This window comes from Phaenicophaeus curvirostris, chromosome Z (assembly GCF_032191515.1).
Source record: "Phaenicophaeus curvirostris isolate KB17595 chromosome Z, BPBGC_Pcur_1.0, whole genome shotgun sequence".
Classification (NCBI taxonomy): Eukaryota; Metazoa; Chordata; class Aves; order Cuculiformes; family Cuculidae; genus Phaenicophaeus; species Phaenicophaeus curvirostris.
In genome coordinates this window covers 76,214,093-76,229,606 of record NC_091431.1, presented here as the reverse complement: position 1 = coordinate 76,229,606, position 15,514 = coordinate 76,214,093, and the positions used below count along the sequence as shown (strand labels likewise).

Below are 15,514 nucleotides of genomic sequence, written 5' to 3'. Positions count from 1 at the left end.
TCCATTTTGCTCAGTGATTTCACACGAGCGGTAGAAGAGGAAGAAAAGAAAGTTCTGCCTCAGATACCCCAGACGAGGAGGTTTCCCTGGAAGGTGCTGTCCCGGCGCCCCTTTTCCAACGGGGAGACCAGAGAACCGGCGGGTGGGAGCGGCTGACGCTGCAGCCCACGCGCGTGTCCTAGACAGGAGCGGTTCTTAAGAGAATTACCTGAGGGAAGCAGCTTTTCGCCAGGACGGGCTCAGCGGTCGCAACGAGCCCCTCGACGCGCCCTGAGGAGCGCGGACCCCGCCGGGGAGCCCTGGCGCCCCCTGCCGGCCCCCGCGAGGCAGCGCGAGGCGGAGGGCGCGAGGGCGGGCGGGGCGCGCGGCTCCAGCGCGAGGCGGAGAGCGGGAAGGGCGCGAGGCGGAGAGCGGGAAGGGCGCGAGGCGGAGAGCGGGAAGGGCGCGAGGCGGAGAGCGGGAAGGGCGCGAGGCGGAGAGCGGGAAGGGCGCGAGGCGGAGAGCGGGAAGGGCGCGAGGGGCCTTGAACGCTCCAGGGACGGGGCAGCCACCACTGCTCTGGGCAACGTGGGCCAGGGCCTCCCCACCCTCCTAGGAGAACATTTCTCCCCCGGATCTCATCTTAATCTCTCCTCTCTCTGGTGGTGCAGCTACCACCAGGTTCTCTCCATTTATTAACAGAGGACGCACCATAACACACATTGGACTAGAAATAGGGACAATGGGCTTAAATGAACAGCATGAAAGCTGGCATCTGCTCCCCGTGCCATCTGCAAGGTGTATTCCCAATCACACGTGCTTTCTCTTCCCACTGCCAGTAACAGTACCTAGGAATTACAGAATTCAACCTTACTCCGAGCAGCCTTGCTCTCCACGCTCGTGCATGGTACAACCTGACATCCCACCAGAGGCCTGGCACCTGCGCGACCCAGCACCCACACCGCTTCTGCTACCTCACTGATCCCCAACACAGAAACCAGAGCAGATAAGGCTGCAGGCTGGTCAGAGAGGAGTAGGTACGAGGAATAAAAGCAGAGGCAACTCATAATAAGCTGTCACATCCATAGAAGGGCAGCTTCCTGCTAACAGGCAGCATCCATAACTTCAGCTGCCCAACCTCCCAACAGCCACAACTTCCCCTGACTTTATGAAGGCAGAGCAAGCACTGAGGATTCCCACCGGGCACATCGTGACAGCGCACACCACCCTCACTCTCCAGCCAAACAGAGACCTTGAACCAGAACATCCACACATGACAGAAGATGCCTGGCAAACAGACTGAGTTGTGAGAGAAGCGGTTCTACTTAGATTTTAGCAAGAGGTACTCAGGTGAGGAAACTCCCAGGTTGTCCAGGCAGCCGCTGTGTTTGCGTGCAGTGACTTGTGCAGTGCAGCCTCAGCCATGACATGCTCAGAGCATCATTTCTAATGCCTAAAGAAAATAATACAGTAACTATAACTGTTTGGCATCTTGCGTCACTAAGATTAATTGCAATGGAATCTGCATTACTCCATTACATCTAAGAATATGAAGACCGTCTGAACTCATTAAGACAGACTTAAGAGGCTGAGAAAGAATCATGAGGGAATAAATGTAAAGCAGTAACGTATGAATTCTCACACAGTCTCTGTTGGGTGGTAACTGTGTGTGCACCCGGCACCAGCAAGGTTGTTGGGCTCTTTCAGAGTCAAGCACGCAAATCCACAAAATGCCCCTTTGCAACACCTATTACTCATCAGGATATAGCAAAGATTTGTCATGTTACATGGCAGAACATAAACCAGGCTATAACAACCCCTTATATCTAATGCCAACCAGCCACCTAACTCCCACCTCAACTACAAGGATGTGGATGAAACCCATCTCAGCTGACCATTACCTCGGGTTGCTCAGAGCTACCATTTCATTCCATGTTCTAACAGACTCAGTGCAGTGGCAACCATAATTCTATACTTTTTCAGTTCTCATACCTCATTACTTACTATTGAATCATTTCACACGCAAAACTACTTCATAAAAGCAAAACTGAAAGCATTGTTGTTATTGTCTTCAGGAGCAACACTAGTTTCTCCAGCATCCCCAGAGACTTCCCTTGGATTTAATTGGGCAAGAAACAGCTTTTAGATGCTGCAAGCCGGGCTTTATAATGAAGAAGTTGATTAAAACCAGTAAGGAAAACCCACTGAGACGCAAGCACAGTGTGTGCCTGCAGCTCCCCCTTCCCAGTCAGACATAGCTCCCTATCCCATCCTGAGGTCAGCCCTGCGTGACCACCACACCGAGGCACATCGGCAGCTGGGGCCATGACTCTACACGTTGACTGTGGTCAAACGGCTTTGGATTACCCCGTACTAAATGTATGACTATCCAAACTATTTAGTGGCCACTTAAATACATCAAGGAAACCAAATTTCTGTGATGGCATGAATAGGCCAAATTCACTGAGATGTAGAAGTAGCAAAGTCAGCATACAAATATGGTAGTTTGGCAGTTCCAGGGGCAGTACTCGCAACAGAAACCTTGTTTTCTCTGGGCCCCAGTCCTACTTCTCTCGAATTTGCTCCTCTCTCTGATTTTGGCCTTGCAGCACCTCAGCACTCTCACAGGCAGTAGAGGTGATGCTGCAAGTGAGCAGCAGCACTCCCACGGCGTGGCCCATGACACCACCACCTTGGAGCACCTCGGCCAGCACTATGGGCCCAGCTGTGGCTACACAGAAGCTGCTGCTGTTGCTTACAGTCAGCAACAAAAGCTGCTCTTCAAAACAGTCAGTTTGAGGAAAGAGAAGAAAAGCTTTGTCTCATTATATCCTGCCCAGCGCTACAGAAGGAATGTTTGAAGCAGAGTTCACAACAAATATAAAAGTTGATTAAACTTCTAATTGCTGTTTTCATGTAGTTTAAAACTGGATACACAATCATAGAATCATTAAAAGCCCTTACAGCTCATCCAGTCCCACTGTCAGCCCAACCCCACCGTATCCACTAAACCCTGTCCCCAGGTGCCATGGCCACAAGTTTTTTGAGCCCCTCCAGGGATGGAGGCTCCAGCATACACAAGCTATGAAGAAGCAATGAACATTTGTAAGCAGCACTAAAATACAGGAAAAACCACAGGGAGGCTCATTTATACATTAAGAAACGTGTCATTGCAGTAACAGCTAAATCAGATCCTGCTAATTCCAAATGGATAAAAACCTACTAACCGCAGTAAAGAACCTGCTCACACTTAGGCCTGTGACAGCAAGAGTGTCAAATTGGAACTAATCTTTGGGAAAATAAGTTAATGCTCTCTGGTTGGTTGTGGCTTCAGAACCAGCCTCCACGCCAGTTTTCCTTGGTTTGGTTCTTAAAGTCACTGCCCTGCAAGCCCAGACTTGGAGAAAAGCTGCTCCTACAGCCACGACTGATTCTTCCAAAACAAAGACCTGAGACCATATTGAGTGACTGTATCTGTATTTTTCCACTAGGCCAGTTAAACCCAGTCTTCCTCTTTGACAATTACTATTCTGGCCAAAGAGCAGCACAAACCCTGGTCTGTTTGCCTCATCTTTGGATACAGGGATGAACAGGGAAGCAATTGCATGAAGACTGCCTTATGCACTCCAAAATCTCTTTTCCCTCTCAAGTTCCCTGTTTAAAACTCGAGGTGGTTCAGGGCTCAACAGGAGTTAAAACCTGGCCTTGCCACAGCTTTAAGCCAGCACAGTTCACCAAACTATTTTTTAAATCAGTGCTTTCTGCCAGCCATTGGCTGACCAGGAGAGAAGGCTTTCATTGCCTTCCTCTCTAAAAGGAGGACTCCATAACCCTTAGCGGTCCCTTCCAGCTTGAGATGTGCTACGATTCTAAGGCATCATCCTTAGGGAGTGCAACAGCGGCACCTGGATGCGTCTGAGACCAAGACAAATCACAGACTGGCTACTGACACTGGAGAGACTGGCACTGACAGCCAGGAGGAAAGCAGAGCATCCTCAACAGCAGACAGAGGATTCTGCTGGCGTTTGGTCCTTCCTGCGCGATGTGGGGCACATGGGGAGATGGCTGGGAGTCATTTCAAGTCTTGCCAAATTTGCCAGAGCTGGAGCTGTTCTTGACGCTCACAGAGCTACAGCAGGCTGAGAACTCAGGAACAGCTTCCTGTAGTGGGAAGAGCCCCGGCGATGGCTTTCCTGCCACCACACAGCCCATCATTTGCATCGGTTGTGATCAAGAAACAGGATCTCTCATCACATTTATGAACAATCAGTTCGAAAGCATCCTCGCTCTGGTGAGTTTAAAAGCATAAACCAGCCAATGCGGGATACCTACCTGGCTCCGAAAATGTCTTTTTTCGCCAGGTCAATGCCAGAAACCACCTTCACTCTGAGGATGCGAGACTCTTCCTGCCAACAAAAGAGAAAACAGGTTTAATGTTTATTCTGTCACTCATTTTGAGGATCAACAGCTTGCAAGAATGGATGACCTCTCAACCTTTGGGTAGCAGGAGTCTTTCCTAGGCAGGATTCTGAAGGGAAAAACTTCTCGGAAGGAGTGACACTATCTGCTAAGGAACAGCCTGAATCCAAAATGAGGAGAGCCTGACTACAGTCAGAGCTGTTAAAGAGTTAAATACGGGGAGAATAAGATAAGAGAACAGTGATAAAGTGACAGTAACAATAATAGTGAAAAAAATGAAGAGAATTTGCTGTGCAGGGCCATTTCAAAGCCTAAATGGTCTGTCCCCCACAGAAATCCATTCTGCTTCAGCTCTAAAGCTGTGTCTTCAAACACACGGGTAAATGTACGTAACATTTTTGTCTGATAGTGCTCATCCCTCTTGGTATGGCATCCTCAAAATCCCACTGGTTAAACCTCTCTCACGACCTTGGTACCTACAGCCCTCAAATCCAATGCATTTTATTAGGACACCAACCTGATGTTCACTTCATCACTTCAGTACTTGACACTCATGAGGAACACTAGTATAAATGGCATTTTCCCTTTATTTTTTTGACCAGTTTATTTTTGCTACACGGAGGCCACCAAAGTGAAACCTGGACAGGATCCCACTGAGCAGGTTCTGCAGTCACCTGTGTTGGTGATTCCTTCTCCTCCTCCGATTAGGCTCCCAGAGCTGCAAGAGGTGGGATCCAGTTACAGTAATCAGAGACTCCCTTCCTCACAGCCTGTTCGGAAAACAACACCCCTTTCCCACAGGTTTGCCCTGGCATAACCACACTGCACTCGCTCTGTTTACTTCAGGCAGCTTGAAGCGAGACACAGAGTTGTTGGTTGTATTGGAGATTTCAGAGATTATCAGGAACCCTGTTCCCCTCCAGTCTAATCCCAACCCTTCAGAAGGAGTCAGATCTGTTAGATCACTTCCAAGAACCAGAAGCCTCGTTGAACCCAACTCACAGGGTTCATCCCTACACTGTAGCATTTGTGGGAAGAGAAGCTCCAGGATTCCACATGTTCACTTTTCCAACCTGTGAGCATTTGCACCATGCGCCTGGTCTTCTAAAGAGGCTCCAACAGACAAAAGACTGCACAACGTGACCAAGAAAGTTCCTTCATTCAAAGAAGATAGCACAGGATGGCCAGCAGGTCGAGGGAGGGGATTCTGCCCCTCTATTCCTCTCTTGTGAGACCTCATCTGGAGTACTGTGTCCAGTTCTGGAATCCTCAATGTAAGAAGGATGTGGAGCTGTTGGAACGGGTCCAGAGGAGGCTACAAGGATGATGCGAGGGCTGGAGCACCGCCCACACAAGGACAGGCTTAGAGAGTTGGGGTTGTTCAGCCCGGAGAAGAGAAGGCCCCAAGGAGATCTTATAGCAACCTTCTAGTATCTGAAGGGGCTACCAGAAAGCTGGGGAGGGTCTTTACAAAGGCTTGTGGTGACAGGAGGAGAGGGAACGGGTATAAACTGGAGAAGGGCAGATTTTGACTAGACCTTAGGACGTATTTCTTCACCATGAGAGTGGTGAGACATTGGAAGAGGTTGCCCAGGGAAGTTGTGGATGCCCCATGGCCAGGGTGGATGGGGCTATGGGTAATCTGATCTAGTGGGATGTCCCTGCCCATGGCAGGGGGTTGGAACTGGATGATCTTTGAGGTCCCTTCCAACCCTAACTATTCTATGATTCTATGACATCTACCTCTGCGACGTTTGTGTTCCACTGAATCCCGCTCATTTGTAAAGCACATCTCCTGAGCTTCTTTTTGACAGGCAGTTTGAAAAGCAGCTCAGCTCACCCCACAGAGGAATTTCTCAATCACTTTAAAGCCTTGCCCGTACTGTATGCGGCCTGGAAGTGTCTCTTGAAAATGCCCAGCGCTACCACTCCCTTGTCCACTCAGAGCAGCAGCTGAGCAACCAGCAGCTCCTGCACTCTCCTCTGCTGCACCACCACCAGCTCTGGCATCGCAACTGCATTCCTCCACTGACTGTTTTTTCGTTACAACATAGAACACATCTCAGAATTTAAACCTATCATGTTGAGTGTACTTTGATTAATACATGCGGCAGCGCTGCTGCTGGAAATCCAGTCAGAACGGGGCTGCTGGCTGGCTGCGAGCGGCTCAGAAGTGAAACATGAACACTGGTGAAGCCTCCCTTCCCAAAGTTCTTCATGCCTGCACCCTTCTTTCTCACCCTGCCCCACTAACTGCAGCCTGGTTAGGAATTAACATGGTGTGCCTCCACTAACCACCCTCATTCCTGCCACAGCTCCCAGTCATTAACATGAGGTTTGGGTATTGCTGCCTCCCTAGAAAATGTCAGAGGTCACAAAGGTTTCTCCTTCGCTGAAGGATCACCTGTAAACTGATCATGTTTTCTGATCTGTAATTTGGTGCTGTTTTAGACGACAGAGCTGGTTTAGGTGGAACCAAGCTAAGAAACAAGCAAACCAAGCAGCAAAGCCCAGACCTCACTGAAAGCAAGCAGAGCCCAACTCAGAATACAGCCAGGAGAATCCAGACAGGCTTATGAACTCAGGAGACCTCAGTACGTACCTTTCTGGGCAGGATTCATATTTTTTAAATTCACTTTTAAACGAACAGAACCTTTGCCTTCTCTAGGTACTCTAAAAAGCAAAGTAATTTCTGATGCCTATTAAAGCATCCATGTGAAGAAAATATATTCAAAAGTCCCCCTGCCCTCATCTTAATGAAACATCCTAGAGCTGGGAGCTCATGGAAGAGTTATGGAAACAACACGGGAAGAAGGCAAGCAGAATGCAGTGCCCCGAGCCGTGCGCTTCTTCCCCACTAGCGAGGACATAAGAGCACCACTCAGTGTCGCCCTTCAAGGAATAATCCAGGAGAGGCAGCTGAGCCCACACCATCTGAAGCAAAGCAGACCTGCCATAAAAACCAACCGGAACACGTTCTGCAATACACATCCCTATGTGCTAAATGCCATAAGGAGAAACGCACAGCACTCCACAGCCCTGTGCAAGGAAAGTGGCAGACGTCTGCTTCCTACAGGACAGAAGACCCCGTGGCACACTGAGAGTACACGTTCGGAGAGGAGCGCTCAGATAACGATCGATGTGGGTATAAAATTAGAAGCTTGGCTTATTTAAATTAACAGGCAACTGTGAACGGCACCACAGTGGGATCAATGCACACCAATTTTGGAACAGAGGCCACTCAGACCTGAGCAGATTAAGCATTTAATGTGTTCTGCCCAGCCACCAAAAGCTACATAAAACCATCCATAAGGCAAATCCCACAGTATTTCCTATTTTCTAAGCCGCACACAACCCCAACAGCCTCTGTCACACAGCATCAGGGACACGGAAGAGGCAGTCGCCTGATCACCAGGCACGCGCCCCAATCTCACGCCATGCTCTGCACCAACAGCCAAACTTACCAAGTAACACCCAGCCGCTGCAGTGCCAGGCCCCACGCTGGCCCCGGAGTTTGTCACAGCCACGAAGCCAGGTACTGCTGCGCTTCGGAGGGGCTGGCAGCACCAGCCCAAGACGGAAGTCTTGCTGACAGAGGCGATAAACGTCCCTCACCACAGCAACCAGGTGAAAGGACGCAGATATAGGGTTTCACCTGCAGAGAGCTGTGCAGGAACCAGTGGGAACACCGGCCTGGGGCAGGGCTGGGTTTTTTCTTCTCTCTGTGCAGAGAACATTTTGATTTCCAACCAAGATAGGCGCCAATGAGGTAAATTTCCACTGAGTGGTTAGAGAGAAACCAGACCCCACTGGAAAGTTACCTGTGCAGAGACTCTGCGAATCCAGTTTCGCCCACTAAGCACCGCCTCTCTGTTTTTAGTATACCTGAAAGTTTGCAAAACACAATCTAAAAGAAAAGGCAACAGATCTTTAACTCATTGTTTTGGTTGCAAACCACATGAGAATGGAAAAGACAACAAATCTTTAACCCAGCGTTTCTACAGTTGGAATTTTTTTTGTCATGAGAAATGAAAATAGCCACAGAGGGCCTGGTGTGCTGGGCATGAAACCATACAGGCATCCCAAGCGTGAAAATCATGCTATCCCGTTAGCACGAAAATCAACTCAGATTTGCAGCTCCCAAACAAAACAGAGTATTTCAAGGCCAGATTGGATCAGGCTTTGAGCACCCTGATCCAGTGGGAGGTTTCCCTGCCCACAGCAAGGGGTGGAACTGGATGGGCTTTAAGGTGCCTTCCCACACAAACCATTCCATGATTCTGCGATTCTATCTGTCCTCTATTCTATTACTCAAAAAAAGAAGCGGAAGTGTTTTTGACAGCCTAAAAAGGCTACTCTTGAATCTTTTAGCAACCGAAAACACAGCAGACAAGTTAGACTGCAGAAGAGTCATGCAGATTCTTACTTCAATTTGTAGGCAGATTAAACCAACCCATGCTGTGGCGAGTGAAAAAAAAAATCATAGAACAGTTTGGGTTGGAAGGGACCTTAAAGCTCATCCAGTTCCAAATCCTGCCACAGGCAGGGACATCTCCCACTGGAGCAGGGGACTCCAAGCCCCATCCAATTCGGCCTTTAACACCTCCAGGGATGGGGCAGCCACCACTTCTTGGGCAACCTGGGACAGGGCCTCCCCACCTTCACAGGCACAGGAAAACAATTCTCCACAAGGTCTCGTCTCAATCTCCCCTCTTTCAGCTTAAAACCGCTCCCCCTTGCCCTACGCCTGCACTCCCTGATCAAGAGCCCCTCCCCAGCTTCCCTGGAGCCCCTTCCTGTACTGGAAGCTGCTCTAAGGTGTTCCTGCAGCCTTCTCCAGGCTGAACGACCCTAACTCCCTCAACCTGTCCTCCTACAGGAGGTGCTCCAGACCTCGGATTATTTTCATGGCCCCCTGGACTCGAGAAAATGTGCTTCAGGAAGCTACCAGTACCTCACAGTACCTCACCTGGACTATTGCCAAGCGAGACTGCGCAACACCAAACTGTGTGGGTGACCCAAGAGCAGGGACCGAAGCAGGATGACCCAGCCATGACAAACTGAGCAAGCCAAGGAACGCTCACCTCCAGAACAGACGCTTGGGAAGTGACAGCCACCAGCTCGTTCAAGTTGTTCCTGCATCCAAAGCAGTGAGGTGAGACCAAGCACTCACCTCATCCCTGCCAGAAGGCTTCTGCCCAAACTGCAGTGACCTGATGCCACAGCCCCAGACAGGCTCCACTCCCATGTGAAAACCTCTGTGTATATAAATTCAACAAAACCCCACAAAAGCAACTGCAGTTTGCAAGAAGTGCCATGTGCCAAGCATAGCCAACATACTTCACAGTGCTGCCCTCGGTGTCTCCAACAGCACAGGCAGTCAGAGTGGGAAGAAGTTGGTTTTCTTTCTGAAGACACAGAGAGAAGAGACACATCCAAAGCGAACAGCTCAACCTCTGGGGACAGCAGGGTGGTTCTCTGACGGCCACAGGAACAGCACAGGGTAAGTCACAGAGTAACTCTTGTGATATCTTAACGATCTTGGTATTTGTCAGTGGCAATTTTGCCAACAGTGTTTGATAAAATCTAAGTTCTGCAATGAAAACACAACCGGGCACCTAGGGCACCAACCACACTCCTCTGCCAAGGAAAACAAACTCAGAGTATAGGTCACCAGGCTAAATCCACCCACTTCCCCGTCCGGAGCATGGAAATGAAAACCTCATTTCAGGTGGCTTCACCACCAGCAACCTGGACACCCAGCTGAGCTCTTCCTCCCATACCAAGGCCCAGGCTCAGGCTGAATCCAATTGTGCTTGTTCTTCCCTGCAGAATTCCGAGCCCTCGCTGCATGATGCAACATTTTAAAAAATCCTATTTTTTGCCCAAGGCAAATCTCAAAACTGGAGCAATTAAGCCTAGGAGCTTTTGCAGGAAGTGACGCTACGAAGTTTGGTTCAGAATGTTCCCTGATGGCTACACAGAGCTGGTTGATTCAGAGTGCTCAGAGCACATCTGCAGGCTGAGGTGAGGATGTCCCATCCCACACAGCACAGCAGCAAAACCTGACGCAAACCCAAGACCTGAGGAAACCCGGGCTCTGCTGCCAAGCTAAACCTGCCTGCTTGTCTCCAGGTGACGATGGCCCACATGAAGAAGGCCCATCAACTCTTCTTAGATGTGTGCGTCCATCAGCTCCCTGTGCTGGTGCGGGAAGCTTTGGGAGCACGCTCTTTCTGCGGGTGAGGCTGCAGAGCTGGCAGACAGGATGAGGGATTTCAGCTCCTGGTCATATGAAAACAAGTTTCTCGGACTACACTTAAAAGGCTTCAATTATCCTACAATGCACCAAGATCTGCTTATTTGTGTGTACCATCCTATCACACCAGAACCATCATGTCAACAGACTAAGCAAACACCCGTAAGCATTAAGAGAGCTGCAGAGTTCAGAGAACTGTGAAAATCCTCATCTTGTACCATGGCAGGGGGGGTGGAATTGTGTGGGCTTTAAGGTCCCTTCCAACCCAACCCATTCCATGATTCCATACAACAGAAAAATATTACATTTTTTTACAATAATTATTCAAGTCCTACTTCTATGACTTCAGACCTCTTAGAAGAGGCACCACACTCATGCTTTCCCTGGCTAGACTGGCACAGTCACACTGGGGAAACACCAGGTAAAATTCCAGAGAGGCACAGAGCAAGTCACACTCGAAGTCAAACACACACACATATGAAAATCTGCTCACAAAGTACTTTTCCCACATGTTTAAAAAACAACAACTGTTCAAGTGTTGCAGGTGGATAGCGATCTATTTTTACAAAATCTCATTGATCTCCATGCAGCCAGAGGTACTGAAGCAAATCAGGTCACCTGTGGTCTTCAGAAACACCTAAGAGAATGCAAAAGAACTTTAAATGAAGGGAGTTGCCACACTGCACAAGGCTTTATTCTCATTTAATGTTCAGACCTATTTATATCACTCGCTAAAGGAGTTCATCCCACTGCCACGTTGTTTTCTGCATGCTGAATCCAACCGTCTCACGCAGGCTGAGCACACCCTTCTAAACCCAGCTGGGCCAGTGAAGTCCTTATCCAGCCACCTCCTTACTGGGTTTTAATGAGGACAGAGGTGACCACCTCCCACTCTGGCCGACAGCAGAGATCAGGACAACTGACACAAGTCAGGGTGGTACCATCAGATGGCTTCAAGCTCACAGGTGTTCAGACCAGTGGGGGGGAGGACAGATAAGCTCTGTCAAAGGGTCTGAGGCTCCACACTGGTTTCCCTTCACTTAGGCTCAGACCTGGTGGTTACCCAGGTTTGCGTCTTCTTGGCTTTTCCATCTCGAGACCTACTCCTGTCATTCTTCACAAACGGTGACCCTTCAGGAGCGTGCAACAGCAACACGCCTGCCATGAGAGCGCATATCTGAATCATCTGGATACACCATAAACTCATGGAATGGGAAGTCCTCCTGAAGGAAACTTCAACCTGCTTTTCTCTGGCGAAGCCAAAAACAGTGTTTAAACTTTGGCAGCAGCAAAGAAACAAGAAAAGCATTTGGTCCCTCTTGCTGTCAAAAACAGGAACCGAGCTGGGACTGGGAATTACTGGTGCATCTGCAGAAGGCTGTGACCTTAAAGAGACTCTCCTACACTGACACAGGAAAAGAGATCAGCACCGAGCTCATCTGTACCCAAACTAAATGATGCGCTGCAAGTTTGAACAGAAAATTCATCAAGGGAAATCTGACAGTGCTTTCTCCTACCCTTAGAGAAATGTGGCCGAAGCATTAAACCCTCAGGCTCTTATTTGAAAAAATATCTACCTTTCTAGCATGCAAAAATAATATAAACTACTGTAAAGGAACAACGTTTCCCTGGGTAGGATGAGAGAGGTAGGAAAACATTAAGCTGAGGTTTTATTTGTAGGCAATGTCATGTGCACGGCTCCACAGAGATCAATGTTGTGCTGTGGGACAAAGGGCAAATTCTATCTGTCCGCAGCCAAGAGCTGTTCTGAAGGAGGACAGCTCTTCCTACGGCCAGGAACACCCACCCTGTGATGTCTGCATCAGCCTTCACAAACATTGCTGCCATTATAACCAGGAAAAAACCCTCTTACTGTGATTCTTCTGGAATTGGCTACGGGAGATTGGAATGAGTGTCTTGGGATGTACCACAACAATAGAACTCCCAGCGCATCTTCAGGCGAGCCAGTGTTCAGAACCCTCTGGACGCCGGGCAGAGCCGGGGCACGTGCAGAGCAGCACCACACAATCACAAGCCATCGGGTCTGAAGGTTAACTACAAGTAGTTACTAATTCAATTAGCTACTCACTACTTCAATCCCTTTTTTTTGTTTCCTGTTTCCAGGCTCAGACAGGCAGACATCCATCCTTCCGCCATTTGATGGCAGGTGGTAAGTCTTTAGGTCACACTGCCCGTGCCTATACCTGCAGGCCGAGCTCTGCCGCCTGCCCCACAGTCCCAGCACAGCCTTGGCTCTAGCAATAGCTCACTCCCAAAGAGTGTCCAAGTATGGTGCAGGAGGCAGCACAGGACAGGGACTATGCCCTGACACGGTCCATGCGTGGCCAGCACGCTCGGACAGCAGAGATCTCAGAGACATGCACACAGACCTTTCCATGCACATGGGCCCCAAGATAACAGCACAGCCTTGAATTTACTGGGATACACACAGGGAATGAGTGCAGCTCACACCACAGATGTACACAATAACCAGCTCTAAGAGATGGGAGCTTTCTCTGCATATAGGAATACATCATTACAGAAACAAAAATGCATGGAATTACATTATTTTTGCACATGGGAATCATTTGCCATCAACAAAATTTAATTTATTTTTGGAATTTGACAACACTGAAGACTTGTGCACTTTGTTTGCAAGACAAATATGCCAACAACAAAACAAGAGTACAGAAACAGGAGTGGTATTTTACTGTTCAAGAGAAGATGAGCAATGTGCTTATGAGATGTGTTACCATTTTGTTAGACACCTACAGGTGCGTTAGGGGTTGGTTTTTAGGGTTCGGGGCCTGTTATGTCGTTGTTTTTTCTCTTCACATTCACTGGGTCTGAAGATCATAACCCTCTATTTCACCAGCTCACAAGAAAAGGCTCATAGACAGCTTTTCACAGTGGAAGAGCAGCAAAAATTCAAATTCAGCAGCAAAATCAGTCTGATTAATAATACTCTGAAATACCTGCAGGAGAAGGACCAGAATCTGAGCTGCATCTACAGTTCCAAACCCATCCCATGTGCATCCTGACCAGCAATTAACACCACCAACCTAACTGAAGAGGCCCTGTCTGAGCTGCACATGAGGTATCATGCTGGCTCTGGCATCACACACATGCTCATGCCACTCAACTGCTGGACGCGGCAGAGTTTAGAGTGGCAGACAGACGTGCTGCATATCAGCTGGTGAGAAGCAGAAAGGGATTACAGCTTTCCTTCCAACCACGGCATGAAGGCATTCCCTCAAACACACACACGAGTAATAACCAGTGCTGGAACTCCCAACATCTCACGAAGAGTGGGACTAATGGTCAGATTAATAAATTTTAAGAGCCTCTGCAATGGCCAACTGCTCACTTGGGAAGATGCAGCACATGGTTTAGTAGGCACAGTAGGGTTGTGCTGACAGTTGGATAGGATGAGGGCTTTACCAACTTCGATGATTCCATGACTCTATGAAGTTAAGAACAGGCTATGTTTTATCTAAGCAGAAAAAGCCAACAAGCATCATAAAGCCCATTCATCTCACATTCTCAATTTGTGCTTCATTCCTGTCACTTCACATGCTTGAAATGCAACTTTGAAGCTTCTCCGATTTCACACAATAGCTTGAAAGTGAGCCTTGGGTAACGATTTTTTACTTTCCCAGCAGGGAGGGCGGGGGATTCTGCCCCTCTGCTCAGTTGAGACCCCACATGGAGTCCTGCATCGAGTTCCGGAGGCCTCAGCACAGAAAGGACATGGAGCTGTTGGAGTGAGTCCAAAAGAGGCCACGGAGATGATGCGAGGGATGGAGCACCTCCTGTATGAGCACAGCCTGGATAATCCTTAAGTCCCTTCCCAACCAAACCACTCAATGACTGTATAATGATTCTATGATTTGTTTAAAGCAATTACCACAAAAATTCTGTTTTCTTCATTTAAACGCTGAGGACATTGACAGCTGTGATTAAAGAAACACAGTCGGTGTTGGTTACCATCATGCCATTGACCGCTATTCACCCTTCCTTAGCGAAGAGCCTAGGAAGCAGGTACAGAAAACCAAAAGTCCTGGCATCTACAGCTCAATGCACAGAAAACTGAAACTCACAGTTCTGGTGCTGGTCAACAGCTTCAGTCTTTGCACTGACTTTCAAAGTTATGCAAATCTAAACACCCACAGAGCTCTTTATCATTTTCGATCATGCACACACAATGTCCAACAGCAGATCCTGCACCAAGGGGAGGGCTCAGTTGTACTTCACTCCAGCAGCCCCATTAGTTGCCAACTGACCCCACAAGCACATTGATGTAACCACCATCTACATTCTTGTTAGATATTTAACGATTTGAGACCATAAACAGTCAGCTTTATCACAGTTGCACTGCTTAATGACCAAATGTGCATTCAATAAACATGTAACCCAGCAATAAACAGAGATTGGAGCCTTATTTCCAGCCTGGGGTAACTCCAATAAACAGCACACACCCATGGACCAACGCAGCCCCTATTGCTCACACCCAGAGAGCGACCTGCAGAGCAGGGAAGGACTGGACATGGAATTTCTTACATAGGCTGTGCCTGAAAAACTTCCACTGACTGACAGGAGGGAGGCTCTAAGTACCTTTGAAAGGAGAGGTTCTTATTGCAGCCCTTCGGCCTCCAAACACTCTGGCACCAGGCACATTTCAGGAATTTTAACAGGTACCAGTCCTTTGAGGTCCTGCTGCTCTGGAGAGCCAGCACTGCTTCAGCAGAGGGCAAGGCCCATTTTCTCTGGGTCCAATGGAATGCATAATTTAAAATTCTCATCTTCAAAAGTTTTTTGTGGAGATGCACAAGCAAAATGCTGCAGAGATGGATGAGC

General features: G+C 48.6%; 1 protein-coding gene across 4 annotated transcripts in view; it reads right to left on the bottom strand.

Annotated features, from left to right (window-relative positions):
• Window positions 1–15,514, bottom strand: part of NEDD4L (NEDD4 like E3 ubiquitin protein ligase) — a 112,322-nt gene that overhangs the window by 77,326 nt on the left and 19,482 nt on the right. For 3 of the 4 annotated variants that reach the window (XM_069880783.1, XM_069880784.1, XM_069880785.1), the window contains exon 2: window positions 4,312–4,385. In XM_069880783.1, coding sequence (XP_069736884.1) covers window positions 4,312–4,385 — 74 coding nt within the window. Of the gene's footprint in view, window positions 1–4,311; window positions 4,386–7,862; window positions 7,936–15,514 lie in introns of those variants that run through there. The other variant, XM_069880788.1, reaches the window with a different exon arrangement.